The sequence below is a fragment of the Microtus pennsylvanicus genome, chromosome 4 (genome assembly GCF_037038515.1).
Source record: "Microtus pennsylvanicus isolate mMicPen1 chromosome 4, mMicPen1.hap1, whole genome shotgun sequence".
NCBI lineage: Eukaryota > Metazoa > Chordata > Mammalia > Rodentia > Cricetidae > Microtus > Microtus pennsylvanicus.
Window position 1 is genome coordinate 26,192,323 of NC_134582.1, and position 15,392 is coordinate 26,207,714.

At 41.1% G+C, this 15,392-nt stretch overlaps 1 protein-coding gene across 1 annotated transcript; it reads right to left on the reverse strand.

The window, feature by feature from the left end:
- Positions 1-286: 286 nt before the first annotated feature.
- On the reverse strand, positions 287-14,788 carry Minar2 (membrane integral NOTCH2 associated receptor 2). The gene is made up of 4 exons (XM_075968614.1): positions 14,510-14,788; positions 10,930-10,980; positions 3,551-3,775; positions 287-1,105 (listed from the first exon to the last, which is right to left on the reverse strand). The coding sequence occupies exons 1-4, from the start codon at positions 14,672-14,674 to the stop codon at positions 926-928; spliced, it is 621 nt and encodes a 206-aa protein (XP_075824729.1). The 5' UTR covers positions 14,675-14,788; the 3' UTR covers positions 287-925.
- Positions 14,789-15,392: the final 604 nt, after the last annotated feature.

Consider the following 15,392-nt stretch of genomic DNA (forward strand, 5'->3'; position numbering starts at 1 on the left):
AAACCCCACAGAGGCACTTTGCAGGACTCAATCCCCACAGAGGCACTTTGCAGGACTCAAACCCCACAGAGGCACTTTGCAGGACTCGAACCCCACAGAGGCACTTTGCAGGCAGTGAAAACAGGCAGAGTACAAGGACATCCTAAGGCTGTGAGCCTGGCATCAGGAGGACCCCCCCCCCACCTTCATTTATTTCCCTACCATCCTTTCTACACTGGACCGGAACCCACAACAAAAAGAGGAATTATAAGTCAGACAGTACAAAGATCAGCAAGACCAATTTTGCTTTGTACACAATAATTTATTATCCAGTAAACCTTCATTTTTATATACTTTACTTCAAGTCTCTTTCAGAGCGATAAAGCGAGATAATAAGGCGTTATCCAAGGGCACTCTTGGGAAGAAGAAAAGCCTTGATTTACACACTAAATAGCGTTAGGAGTGGCAGTGGGGGCTTTAGGGAAGATGTTCTGGGAGTAGGAGGTGGTGCACTTGTTCCCAGGTATCCACACCCAAAAGACAACTGGAAATGACTTTGAGGGAAAAGCTACTTCCCTGTCCTGTGGAGTCCTTAAGCCAACTCCCTCCTCTGATAATCTATTCTGTTCTCACTGTCATTCAAATGAATCCTCAGAGTGGCAGCATTCCTGGAGTGTCACCAGTGCCTTGCCCACTGGTGACTTGTACCCAACTCTGGAATATCGGCTTCACAAAGGAGAAAACCCAGACTGGACTCACACACAGGCTTCACAGAACGAAGCAGGGAGGCCAGCAAAACACAAGCAATGCTCACCTTCTAAAGGACAACGGGGTGTTTAGTCACACAGCTAGCGACACAGACGCACACATTCACAATGCACAGACAGATTTTCCTGTAAAGGTCGAAAAGGCGTTTTAGAGCTTTAAAGAAGGATTTACAATTTCCTTAGATCAACAAAGTGCTGAGGGTCACTACGGTAACCAAGATGGAGACCACAAGGAGCACAATCATGCCCACGTGACATAATTTCGATCGCTTGTTGCGCTTCTTCTTCTTCTTCAGCAGAGTGTCAAAGCCTGGAGTGTACGTATCCCCCAACCAAAAGCGCAGGTCATTGGGGTTTTCCTAAAAGAAAACAGCACAGAGAAATTATCACTAACCAGTGACCAGTCAGCATTACAGTGGATACTTGGGAACAAGATGCTGCCAGGGGCCCTGAGTGTCTGTATTCATGTTCTTTGGGGTAAGGTGTTAGGTGTCAATGCTCAAACAGTAAACTCGACAACTCTAAGCATCTCAGAAACACTGCCACAACGGACTGACTGTGGGCACCTGTAGGAAAATTGTCTGTCTGTATAAGAATTTATTAGGTGGCCTGCACAACACCTGTGTTAAATTGCTGACCCTTCTAAGTCAGAAACACCATTTTCATCTCTTCGCCAATTGTGTTTTTCTAACATCTTACGAATAATGTCTATAAATCAGTTAAGTGAGTTGAAATACAATTAACATTCCTAGCTTTAGATGGACCTTGGAGGTTTTATCTCATTTTTGTGGCAGAGATAAGAATCTGGTTAAGTTTTGGGAAATCCCAGCTGACTTCCCTGAAGGAAGAATAAGCCTAGGTCTGAAGAGCTACTTCCATAGCAGAGCTACAGAACATCTTCTACAGAGAAACTCAGGAGACACAATGCATCTTTGCTCGTGTTAGCTCCAATCCATAGGGTGTCTCTGTCTCATTGGCTCCATCTTCTGTGGAGGGCCAGAGAATTCTCTTTAAGAATTCTACTCTCAAGTACCTGATAAGTTGCCTGTACACTTGACTAGTCCATATACTTTTTGAAAACAAACAACAACAGCAACAAAAGACCATTTTCTTGTAATCTCTAACTAGTTTAGTGCAATCAATCCTGTGTCTCATATATTAAGTTTACAAAGATAGCTGGGTTACCACTTGCACATAGCAACTGCAGGCCTTGGCTTTTCTTGCCTGGATATTTTGAAGGATTTGAAACAGGCTATCACCCTCAATAGTTTGAGTGGACATAAGTCAGCTACTGGTGTCACAAAACCAATGTCTGGTAGCTGGCAGCATGTAGGGTTTCTGAACTAGTTTCAGACGTGGGGCTGTAACGCTAGGAGGGACATGCACACATAAGGAGTTGGGATGGATTTGGCAATTGCAGTTCTCCTATAGAAACTTGTAGGTGGGTTTAAGTCACCCACTCAGAAAAAATTCTTCCTACTTGCCAATGATCTTCGATTTCCTTAGTGTGATATTAAAACTTAAAAATAAATAAAACATTTGAGAAAAAAATTAATTTTTTAATTGGCAGTCTTTGAATCAGGTAAACTATTTCTATTTACTCAGTTCGATGGATTTGCATGTGAGCAGGGATGTTCATCCACCACCCCCTTGTCACAACTGCACAAAGCAAAGGCAAGTGAACAGGCCTGAGCTTGTGCCCAACAACAAGCGTCTGTGTGTGACATAAATCAATGCGCTTTCCCCAGATTAGACTTAATGATACGAAGTCTTTGGTAAAAAATACGAAATTAAACCAAAACAAAAAAGAGGAAAAGAAATGCATTGTTGTTGTCATGGGAATGTGTGTTTTGGGAACTTCTTGGAAAGAAGCTAAAGGAGGTTACCCTCGAGCTAGGAGATGATTCTGGTGATTCTGGACCATTATGTATTTCAAGGAATGCACAGTCGAGGTTTTAAAACAAGTGTGCAGAACATAAAAGTCTACAGTACTGCCCCCTTTAAAAAGAAATGTGGTTCACGGCAGGTGGTGAAGGTGTGAGCTCACATCAGACACACATTTTTAAATGAAGGCTACTTGGCAATGTCAGGCCTTTCTTGCGTAAGGCAGGTTGAAGCAAGAAGAGGCTGATCAGGAATCCAATCCCTTCAGACAACAGAGGGTCCATGCTGGCTTTCAGGCATTTGGGCATTGTCTGTGTAGGTGATATCAGAAGAAGAAGGTAAAGGTAGGGAAAGAAAATCCTAAGCTGGGTGCGTGAGTTCGTTGTGTATTTTTCCTTGTGGAAATGTTTGTTTTGAGACACAAGAAAAACGACCAAAACATAAGCCTTCACTCTTAAATCATTTCATGGACTTGGAATATTAACCAAACGACTGTTGGGAAGGGCTTCCTTGTGCAGCACCTAAGTCTGATCACTTCATAGGTAGTTTTGAAAAATGCAGAGAAAGAAATGCGTTCCTAGGTGGCCATAAGCATAAACAGCTACAAGATTACAAGTGAGGGAAAACACGTATGACCTTACAAATTAATTTGAAAAACAACTTGCGTCTTCCCAGGAGACCTTTTTTCATTGCTACTTGCCTTTTCTCCTCTCTACACTACACAGGCGCCATTGGCTGTGCAAAATACAAAACAAACAGATAACCCCACATATGGGCTGGGAAAGAGAAATAATTCCAAGGACCAAAAGGACCGGTGGTCTTTGTGTTTAGTGGGGAACTTCTGCTACTGCTGCAGCATCTTCTGAGGTCCACTCGGCTGATGTGGTTGAGCAGCTGAGGATAATTCTTAGTAAACGCACCTTCAGATGTCCGGAGAGATTCGTGTGCGCAGAATGCTTGTCATATTCCTCGATGGTCCACGAAGGACTCTTCTTTCTTTCTTCCGTAGCTTCCTCTATGCTCATGTCACCATATAATGGGTTATTCTTCATGACTGAAGACATGGACGGTGGGGGACTGTCAGGCACGACGGCGTTCTCCCCACCAAATCCCTTAGCCCGTTGAGAAGAGATGCTCTTTTCTCTCTGTTAGGAGATAAGAAAATAGGATGGCCTTGCTGGTGGCAGAGAAGCCAAAATGGCAGAAATCTGGATCTGAAGATTTATTGATTCTGTTTCAAATTCAACAGATTGAGCAATTGACCTATAAAGTGACTCTGAGGTCTGCTTTAATTAGAATCCTACCATTAACTGAGTTCTCTCTTTATATGTTGTCCTGATCAGTTTAATATCCATTTCAAGGCATTCTCCGGCTACAAAGAAAGAATAGTGTTCTCCAATTCATCTAGTGGGATTCTGAAGAAACGCAGTTTTGCAGCTCATGTGCACTAGAGTTTAGTGGCATTTTATGTTTTTTAGTGTGTCCCAAGGTTCCTACACATAGGACTTAATATTGTTGTATGAATCCAGCAAAATTAGGATTAAAAGTGTTTTCTGGGACCACAAGATGGCTCAGCAGGTATTGGTGTTTGCTATTTACCTGCCAGCCTAGATTTGACCCCCAAAGCCTAACAGTCCAAGGAGAGAACAGAATCCTGAAACTGGTACTGCCTCTTCTCTGACCTCCACACTCACATGTCCCGGCAGGCACATGCAAGTGTATGAACACACACGTATGAACATATATGCATACAAGCACACACACACAAATAAATAAACAAATAAAGTTAAAAACCCTGTTAAATAATTTCTAAATGTCTTGGCTTTTTATAAACATGCCTTTGGATCCTATTTCAGAGACATTTGAGGAGGAGGTCTACATAGTTTCTTCTCCCAAGCTGAAATACTCCATGCTAGACAAAGAGGGGAGGTTCATTAAACCTGGAGAGCTGATCACACATTTTTCCAAACTCAGGAAACTAAAGACCCTTAAATTCTCAGGGAGGTCTAAGGAGCACAAGATTCACAAGGTGCCTTCCCAAGGCTATAAAAGCAACAAACACCTGCTAGGGCCTAGGAGACTTTTCAGTGGAGCTCCTGTATGCTGGCACAAGTAGGCTACTCCAGGCATGCAGGTTTTGAGTCCTCACCCACGCTGGATTGGCTGTTTCAGAGCTACAGTTGCCTTTGGGTCACCCATGAGCCTGTAAGTTACCATAACAGACTAATTGTTCCACTAAGGTAGACTTAGGTGGGATCATTTCTTCTGTCTGTTATTAGTACCCTCTCTGAGGTGGAAAGATTTGCTCCCATCTCCCTGGCTCCAGGAAAACTCATAGAGCAACTGAGTCAATTTAACATCATTCACCCCCAAAGTGCCTATTGTCCACTAGAGTAATTAATTCTTCACTTTCAGAAATTTAAAAAACTTGATTGATATTGAAACATAGAAAAGGACACACATGATGGATGCATGTGATTTTCCCACAAACATTCAAGTGTGTGTGTGTGTGTGTAAGATATTGGTGACTGGACATAAGAACTTTGGAGATACACCAATAGGAATCACATCCCTTTTGAGTCACCTGTATGAGAACCACTGGCCATATATCAATGGCCTAAGGGTCTTTTAGGACATAGATTGAATATGTATTTATATAAACTAAAATTATAGACTGGCATTGCATGAGGCATCCTTCTGAAATAACTTGTAAGTAAAGAGAAAAATAATCCAGATAAAACTATTTGTATTCTCTTGGACATTGGCTTTCCATTACTTTTAATCAAAAAGATTTATTTATTTTGTTTTTATTTTATGTATATTAGTGAGCGTCTGCATGTATGTAGGTGTATCAAATGTGAGCCTGACATGGTGGATGCTGGGAATCCAGCCTGGGTCCACTGGAAGAGCAGAAAGCAGGTTTAACCAGAGTCACCTCTCCAGCCCCTTCCTTGACGTTCTTAATAAAGGCATCTTTCATATTCTTAGAGATCAACTTGGAGACCCTTTTTTACTTAAATTTGGTTTTGGCCTGCCAAAAGTCAATTTATAGTCCATAATGGTAAGCTGTATAATAAAGCAATAAGCCTTCTTATCTTAGCATTTATCTCAAAGGTGAGTAGATGTGTTAGTGTGGTTCTAAACTAAATAAGAGCAATCTGACAGGAAATTAAGGTTATTTGAGCTTAACACAATTATAACTCTATTGTTTTCTTCAAGCCTGGACGGCTTTGATCATATCTGAAGCAGGATAACTCTTCTGACATACACGAACTTTCTTTGTTAGGTTCTTTTCCTGCTAGACTGCTCATTGCATGCAGTTAGGAAGGTTTGATAGATGAGGGAAATAAAATGTGTGGTTCAAGAAAGTCTATATACACTATAAAAATGGATGTGTTTAGAGGAACGAATATGTGAAGGTATCAAAAACAGTCAGAGCTTTATTCTAAAGCAGTCTTGTTTCTAGGCCATATCCTTGAAAATTTTTAAATATTTTCCTGAAATATGCTTTTTGTCTCTGATCTGCACAGCATTCTTATCTCTGATGGGAAGGGAAGCTTATTTATCATGCTTTGTTACTAATGTGAAGAAATCAGTTATATTTTATAATTTAAGAAATTGATAGGATTACTGGGAACATGATTCAGGCACTGAGCACATGCTTAGATTACTGGAGATCTTGGGTCTGGATCTATAGTTCAATGGCAGAATGCTTACCTAGCAAGAGTGAATCTCGAGGTTCAAACAGCAGTTTATATATTAAAAAAAAAGTTGTGATTTATTTGTATTTTACTATTTTTTTCCAAATAGATTTAATAAAGTAAAGAACATATACAAAGTCTAACTTTGCATGTTGCACCTTAGGCGAAATACTGAGAAGAAAATTCAGTAGCATTTCTGTGATTTTAACAAAGTGAGCTGGGACTGGAGAGATGGCTCAGTGGTTAAGAGCATTGCCTGCTCTTCCAAAGGTTCTTGAGTTCAATTCCCAGCAACCACATGGTGGCTCATAACCATCTGTAATGAGGCCTGGTGCCCTCTTCTGGCCTACAGGCAGACACACAGACAGACTATTTTATACATAATAAATAAATAAATATTAAAAAAATAAAAAACAAAGTGAACTATAAAATAATTCCATTTGAACTACTCATTTGAAGTAACAGTTCAAAGTTTAACTAGACTCTAGCTATTAAGCCAAACTTTGTCCACTTATTTTAATTCTAATACTTTAATGAGCAAGTAAAATACCACTTAATGAAAAAGGAACTAGAAGACATATTCAGGCAAACAAACGCTAAAGGTTAGCAGCAGACAGGCCGTTAGAACAAGAACCTCTAAAATCATACAGCAAGAGGGAGTGAAACTGGAGGTAGGCAGGGAGACTGAGACAAAGAGATTTTGCTAAATAAACAGAAATTGATGAGATGGAAATAAGATAATCTGAGTTTAAAGTAAACTAAAGAATTAGAAGGTAAAAAGTTTGGCACAGGTGTTTTTAATCAAGCAACAAAGAACCAATTGCAGGGAAAAGATGGAGATGTTGTTGAAATTAGAGAAATTTATCTATCTCCAAATTACCAGGGCAGTAAAAAACAATAAAGGCAAGTTGATCAAGCTCTAAGGGGATGAGGGTATAAAATGGAGGTTATCTCAAGGACACACAGAGTAAGTCAGAAGTAAGCATACTAAACAGAAGGAGGCTTAATTTTCTAGTTCAGAGACTGAGACAGGCAGATCAGACGTCAAAATGCAAATTAAACTATTCAGTATTTAATGCCTCAACTTTAAGAACTCGGGAAGTAGGAAAGATGAAAGAGCATAAGTTCCAGGAGGTGGATATGCACACAGAGACCCAGGCATGGGGACTGACTGGGTAAACCAGGCGGCTTTCCTTGGTTGAGCACACACAGGGTCCAGCTTCTTTCATCTGCTCTGAAATTAATTAGTTTGGAGGCAAGCTTTTTAAAACCAAGAAAGTGTAGCAGAAGTGATTTGAGATCGGATCCAAGCTGTTCCCAAACTCTTCCATATGATTTCTGTCATTGTTTTGTTTGTTGGTTTGACACTCTAGATCAGGATCTGAGATGTCTGAGATGGCAGAACCTACAACAAACAATTGGAAACCCTGGCCACTACTTGGAAAAGAGAAGCACCCCTCACCCCAGTCCATCCGCTGTTCCTAGGACTTCTTATGATTGGCAAACACTGTCATTTTGCCACTGGTCACAGTGGTGAGCAGTTACCTCCCTCTCCAATGCTGAAGAGTATCTGGAAAGCAGCTGTTGTAGCCCTCTGCTGCAGCACACCAGATCCGGGAAGAAATACTAAAAGCCTTATTCTTGTTTTGTATATGTGTAGTGTATGTACATGTTTCTTGGTGTACATGTACTTGTGAGTATACATGCAAGTTCACATATGTGAATGAGTGGACACCAGAGGTTGACATTGGGTATCTTCCTGAACCACCCTGCTCTGTATTTTTTTGAGATATTTATAATTTATTAGGTATATAGTGTTCTGCCTGCATGTATGCTTGCCCACCAGAAGAGGGCACCAGATCTCACTGCAGATGAGCTACCATGTGGTTGCTGGGAATTGAACTCAGGACCTCTGGAAGAGCAGCCAGTGCTCTAAACCTCTGAGTCATCTCTCCAGCCCTGAGACAAGAAAACAAGGTCCTTTAGTGAGCTTGAACTCACTGATCCAACTGAACTGGCTGCTTGTAAGATCGAGGGATCCATCAGTGCCAACACCACCTGATCCAAGCACTGGAATTGTGGGAACATGCCCCCTAAGCTCAGCTTTTCATGTGGATGCTAGTGATCTGAATCCAGAGCATCAAGTTTGCATAGTGGGCACTTCCCCATCCGGGCCATTTCCCCAGCCCCCCAATACTGGAAGCCTAAAGACAGTTCTCGGCAGCAGAAATCATTTGGTAGAAATGTTAGTCTGGTAACTTGAGAAATAATCATCACTAACTTGGGGCAAGTCTGAAACTGTACGGTCATACATCCTTGTCAGAACATTTGTTTTATAAGTGGAGTCAGGGAATTCAAGAAGATGGTTCAAAGTGTGCAAGGAGGGTCCTAAGGTGTGGCACTTCCCAGAAGAATAACGGCACACCCCAATTACTGAGATGTAAAACTACTTACCAAAAAAGAACAAAAGCAGAAAGGTGAGGAAAATGTCTCAGCTGTATGAAGTAACTGAAGACAAAGATTCTGTTGAAGGCCTAGTTTTATACGCCTCAGGGTTGGTGGTCAGTAAGCCAGAAATTGGAGAAGTAGAAACAGGAAAGCAAGATCCAAGGGCGAGTTTGAGCCCCATGCTTTAAAGGACCTATAGGGGCATTTTATGTCAGAAAGAACTGTCTGAGGCTAAACAAAGAGAATTATATTAACAAATTGCTCAATAAATTGCATAGGAAATAAACTGAAGACATTACAAGATGAAAACTAGAGTCTTTAAAATAAAATAAAATCACGTGGGTATTCTGGGCCAACTCTACCATCTGCATTTCCAGTCATTTAGACATAAAAACTGAGAATAACTACCAAAACAACAGATCCAAGCTTGGGAAAATAATAGTAAGTATATGTCTCTAAATTCCTATGAATAAGAGTGGAAGTAAGCCCTGGGACCATCCCAAGAGCCTGGAGCATAGGCCGTGCAGAGCAAGGGTAGAGGGTCCTCACAGAGAGATGGAGTGTTCCTGCCTCCCCTCCAGGGAAGGAGTCTGCACAAGCACTCCTGGAGAGATTACAGGAGTTTGGAATATGACTTCTCCACTGCTCAGAAAGGAAAAAATTAGCGTAGGATAATAATCCTATCTCTTTAAAGGGGAATTTGTAGGATTAGGATGGCTTGCAGGACCTGCTCCTAAGTGTGGAGATGAGACAGACTCTTCTATCTGATAGACGATCTCGGCTGTCAGTCGTGTGGGGTGTGCAAGTATATCTGTATGTATATATACACATATATATTAGATTATATATTTGATGTATGTAACTTAAACACAGTATCTATTTTAAAAGATGAAAATGAATTAGCACCTGGCTAAACACACGACAAATCCATTTCCTCTTTAACGACACACAACAATGGGGTTGAAACTCAAGCTTGGCTACTAACCTCCCCAACAGTACATGTGTCTTCCTTTCTGTCTTCTTGGTCTGCAGGCATAATGCAGATTCTGATATTGTAGAAAGAACCTCCAGAAAAAGAATGTGAATTCTCCTTTAAGGTAGGCTTCTCAGCATGTGCATAGCATCAACATCTCAAGGGTGCAGATGTGTTAATTCCTTATTGCATTACTAGATTTGAATATGTTTGTTTCTATGATACAACATAGCTAACCACTACAAAAAATAGTATATATATATATATATATATATATATATATATATATGTATATAATTACAATATATCAAACAAAATAGACTTAAGGCAAGAAGCTTTGATAGCTACAAAGATTTTGAATAAAAGTAACACCATCAGCAAAGTATAATAACTATAAAATTTATATATGCTACAAAATGATTGTAATAAAATTTAAAGTAATCATTAAAATTACATATATTCATACAAAATTTTCCCAAAGATAAGACAATTTGTACAATAAAATTAACAAATCCAATCAATTGGCATCCACAGTTAGAAACACTCTATTTTCTGAACATTTTCAAAACACTGATAGTGTAAATGATTCTAAAGGAAAGTACACATACAACTGAGTTAATAATCAAAAACACATCCCAAATACAAATTCTGTAATCATTTAGACTACGTTTTCAATAAAAACCATGGAAATATGTTAAATGGTGACACAGCAAGTGTTAAAATGTAGTGTTACAAAATGATAGGCTGAAGCACAAATGCATGCACACACACTTTACACACATACACAGAATACATGCACAAACATACACACATACACATTTATATACAGGCACAGATATACATACATAAACTCATAAACGCATGGACATACACCTACATACATGCAAGCATACACATATGTACAAATGCGCACACACACCTATATACATGCAAGCATACACATATGTACAAATGCACAGACACACACATACACACACACATACACAGAATAAAACCCACATACATACAAGCAGATATACCCATGCATGAACATAAATGAAGACAAAGAAAGGCACACATGGAATATTGATATTTAGCAAAAAACAGTGGTGTGGGACAGAAAAGCAGTGAAGAATGCAGATTAAGACATGAGACCAGTGAATGAGCTTGTCTAGGAATAAGGAGGCTCAGTCCTCACCACTGGCTTTTCACTCCAGCTCACAGATCTCCTCTGAGAAGCCCCAGGGTTCTGAAACCAACGTGAAAGGAGTCAGGAAGAAGTAAAGCTCACGTGAACAGACCAAGAACGTCAGCTGCTCACCAGAAAAAACAACTCCCAATACAATGCCTTTAAACATTTTATCCCTTAATTTAAAAAGGTGTGTGTGTGTGTGTGTGTGTGTGTGTGTGTGTGTGTGCAAGCGCGCTTGCTTGTGCATTGGTAGAATGTTTGTCTCATGTGCACAAACCTTGAATTTGATACACAGAACATCAATAACCAAGTGTTGTAGTACACACCTGCAATTTCAACCCTCAGGGCTTGAAGAAGGAGGATTCATCCCAGGTTTACCACATCGCCTTTGACCACAGACTGAACTTGAGGCCAGCCTAGGCTACATAAAAGCCTGCCTTAACACCAAACTGAACAACATTGGAAGGAACAATATCTTCTGTTATTTTTCAAAATTCAATACCATTTTTCCCTTTTTTAAATTAAAAAAAAACAAAAACAAACAGGCAAACATCACAACAACAAAAAACCAAAATGGAGACAAAAGTGCAGGTAGCCCGGGTTGGCCTCCAACTCTTTATATAACCGAACCCTAAATTCCTGATGCTCTTGATCCTGCCGACTGAGTTCTGGGATTCTAGGTGCACACCGTACATGTTTTCTGCTGTGCTCAGGATAAGAACCAGGGCTCCCATCATGTCAGGCAGGTACATTGTCTATCAACTGAATTACAGCCAGGTGTTTCTGTTTCCACCCTTTTTTTTTTTTTTGGTTTTTCGTAAACTGTTATAGGAACCAGATCCCACTGACTTTTCCTTATACATTATGTGTTCTCATTCTTTTTTTGTTGTTTGTTTATTTCGTTTTTGTTTTGTCTTTTGAGACAGGATTTCTCCATGTAAAACAGTCCTAAGCTGTCCTGGAACTAGCTCTTGTAGACCAGGCTGGCCTCAAACTCACAAAGATCTGCCTGTCTCTGCCTCCTGAGTGCTGGGATTAAAGGCATGCACTACTACCACCCAGCTTCTGTTCTCACTTCTTAAGAAATGAAAATGAGGGTTGTATTAATTTTTCAGGAGATCATCCTGGATACCTGTGGATCAAACCTAAATTTTTAATTACAAAAAAGTTTGAGAATTTCATACATGGCAACCACGTTTGCATAATCCATTTGCTTAAACCACCACCCAGTGAGGAACTTAATTAGGACATATTTGATAACTCCCTCTTCAGACATGCGTAACACCACATTCAACAGTCTTGGGATATTTCTGAAGATTCTTAAGTACCATTCTAAGAATTTCAAATTTTCATGCTCCCATTTCTTCATATTTATCTACTTTTTACTCCATAAGTACGTCAGTCTTGATTTTTAGGCCCGCTCGCACACTTTACAGACGACTGTGAAGACCAGGTGTCACTGCTCATTGTCCGAAGCACACCTACCTCATTTCCAGAACGCACTTGTCTAACGTTCCTTCCCATTGTCCATTACTTCGGTAGTAAATTACCCGTCCCTAAGTTACTTGTCATTTTATTTCAGGGACCTATAACCACACTGATGAATATCTTGCATATCACCATAGAACCTTCATCGGGCGATGGATGGAGATAGAGACCCATATTGGAGCACTGGAATAAGCTCCCAAGGTCCCAATGAGGAGAAGGAGGGAGAACATGAGCAAGGAAGTCAGGACCGTGAGGGGTGCACCCACCCACTGAGGCAGAGGGGCTGATCTATTGGGAGCTCACCAAGGCCAGCTGGACTGGAACTGAAAAAGCATGGGATAAAACCGGACTCTCTGAACAATCAGGGCTGATGAGAAGCCAAAGAAAATGGTACTGGGGTTTGATCCTACTTCATGTTCTGGCTTTGTGGGAGCCTAGCCAGTTTGGATGCTCACCTTCCTAGACCTAGATGGAGGGGGAGAACCTTGGACTTTCCACCTGACTGCTCTTCGGTCTGGAAAGGGAGGGGGAAAGGAGTGGGGGGAGGGGGAGTGGAGTGGGAGGAAGGGGAGGGAAATGGGAGGATGGAAGGAGGTGGGAAATTTTTTTCCCAAGAAAAAATAAAAAAATAAAAAAAAACTAATTTATATGAAATTTATCAAAGATACATCTGCAGGAAGCATACCTCTTTGTTCTTGGAATAATGATTTAGGCCAAAAGGGCCTGTATAAAAAGTGCTTGTTAGGAATTTGCATTTCCTCGGTTTTTGAGCTTTCCTTGTGAAATTCCAAATGGAGGCAGCAGAGCAACCAGAGCACCGAAAAAGATGCTGCAAAATTGCTGTGTCACAACCCAGGGGAAAAAAAAAACGATTGGCTATGTGTTCTTACAATGTACTACGCAGAGACAGAGGTGGAGGAGGAGGGGCAAGATTTTCTGAAATAATTTTAATCCTTTTGTTCTGTGACTTGTAAAAAATGAAATAAAGGCGGAAATTTATTTCATCAAGCAAAACACAAAACAGTGATAAGTGGGTGTGTATGGAAAGCCACAAGGCTTTGGGGGATTACAATTGGTAAGCAAAAATTAAAAGTAAACAACAACAATATTCAGTCGTTATATAACAGATTGACTTATAATGGAAATAAGATTTATAATGGAAATAAACGGAATCGTTTATAAAGTAGAGGCAATTGACGTAATCATCCGACTCTGAATGAACTCATGGCATATGCTCCTGCCCACACACACACACACACACACACACACACACACATCACCAAGTAGTCCTGGTACACCAGGACTCACGAGAAGCGACTGTTTTTTTTTTAAAAGCAAACACCTTTCCGTACAGGGAATTTGAACTCTCCAAAGGATTTAAGGACTTGTAGGTCAGACACATCGTTTCTGAAACAAAATACTTTTTCCTCTTTCTACCTGTAGTAACCTCCCCCCCCCCCAGTTTCTCCATCTTAAAACAAGATTATCCCTGTTTGATTAGCCTCAGCAGGGGCCTTTGTGTTGATCTCAGCAGATGGAACCCACCAGCTGCATTCTTTTGTGAAAGAACAAGAACCACGAGATCTGCATTAGCGTGCTTATTCCTCTGGCTGCTCCATGCGGACACCTGTGGAAGAAGCGCCTCTAAGCTGAGAGCCACTTCCTATCCAAGATGGAGTGTGGCTTTCCCTGAGGCAAGACTCAGGCTATCTCAGAGGCAGGTACACCCTTGTGCGGCAAGCATTTGATATTTTAGGCATAGATCACAGCGACAGACAGAGTTTAGCATTTCTTCCCCCGAATCTTATTTGAAAACAGTTAGTCTGAACTGTTCTGGAGGGAAGGAGTAAATGAGACCTACGCAAATCTGAAACGAAGACAAGCTGAGAAGCGGGGACTGGAGGGGAATGAACCGGTGGGAGAATTTGCACATCTTTAACGCAGAGCTTACAGGAAGGGGTGGGGAGGAAAAGCAGCTTCTATGTATCCCCCACCCCCCACCCCAAGCCCCCAAGCCTCCTTCACACGAATGAGAAAATTTCATATAGTGAGAAAAAAACAAGCTCCAAACCTGTATTCCTATGTCCTTAGATCTTACCTGGGAGTAGACAAGGTTTTGCCAGTGCTGTGGAGCAGGAAAATTTCCACCGGGAAATCTCGCGAGGCTAGCCTGCAGAAGGGTCGAGCTCCTCATTAAAGACTTCACGTCAAGCTGCAGGAATTTGTCAGGATGGTTGTTATTGGGCAAAACAGAAAGGTCCATGTCCCCTTTCGTCTGCGGTGGAAACAAAGCGAGCGAAGCTGGCCCTGTCAGAGGCCTCCATTATTAATGAGCCCGAAGATGCTCCGGCTGGCATTTGAAACCAGGTCTCTTGTCTGCACACAAAAGCCATCCTCTAAAGGCCACGTCAGTCCACAGGAACAAAACAAGAAAGCAGCAAAGGGCCCTCCTTCCAACCTTACAACACACACATGCACACACGCATATGATGCTTAAATTGCATTAAAAGGGTTCATCAATACAAATTAATAAATTGAGAAAATTAGATATGGGTTGCATTTATTATCGCCCCCCATTCAGGGTCCTCCGAGGCTATTTTGTATATTAAAGCTGCCACAGTCATAATCTTTGTATATTAAAGCCCATCATTTGCAGCCTAGCACAATCACCGGGAAGAGCTCCACTGAGTTTGTTTTCTGTATTGCTGCATTAAGGCAGCTGCTCTGGCCCTGGCCCTACTTCATCAGCCTCTCGGGTGATAAGCCCCATCTCATTCCTTCTCAGGTTTTGAATCCCAATCTCAAGCTCATGTAGACTTAACTGGTTTGAGTTTGGCAGCTTGTTCTAAGTGTGAAAATAGCAGGCATGTATCTTGTGGATTGTGGCAGTAAGTAAGGTCCTAACACACTGCCGTGACCCCTCCATATCCAGGGCCCTTTGATTCTACCCCTAGCTATATCAATACTTGTGAAATTCAGCC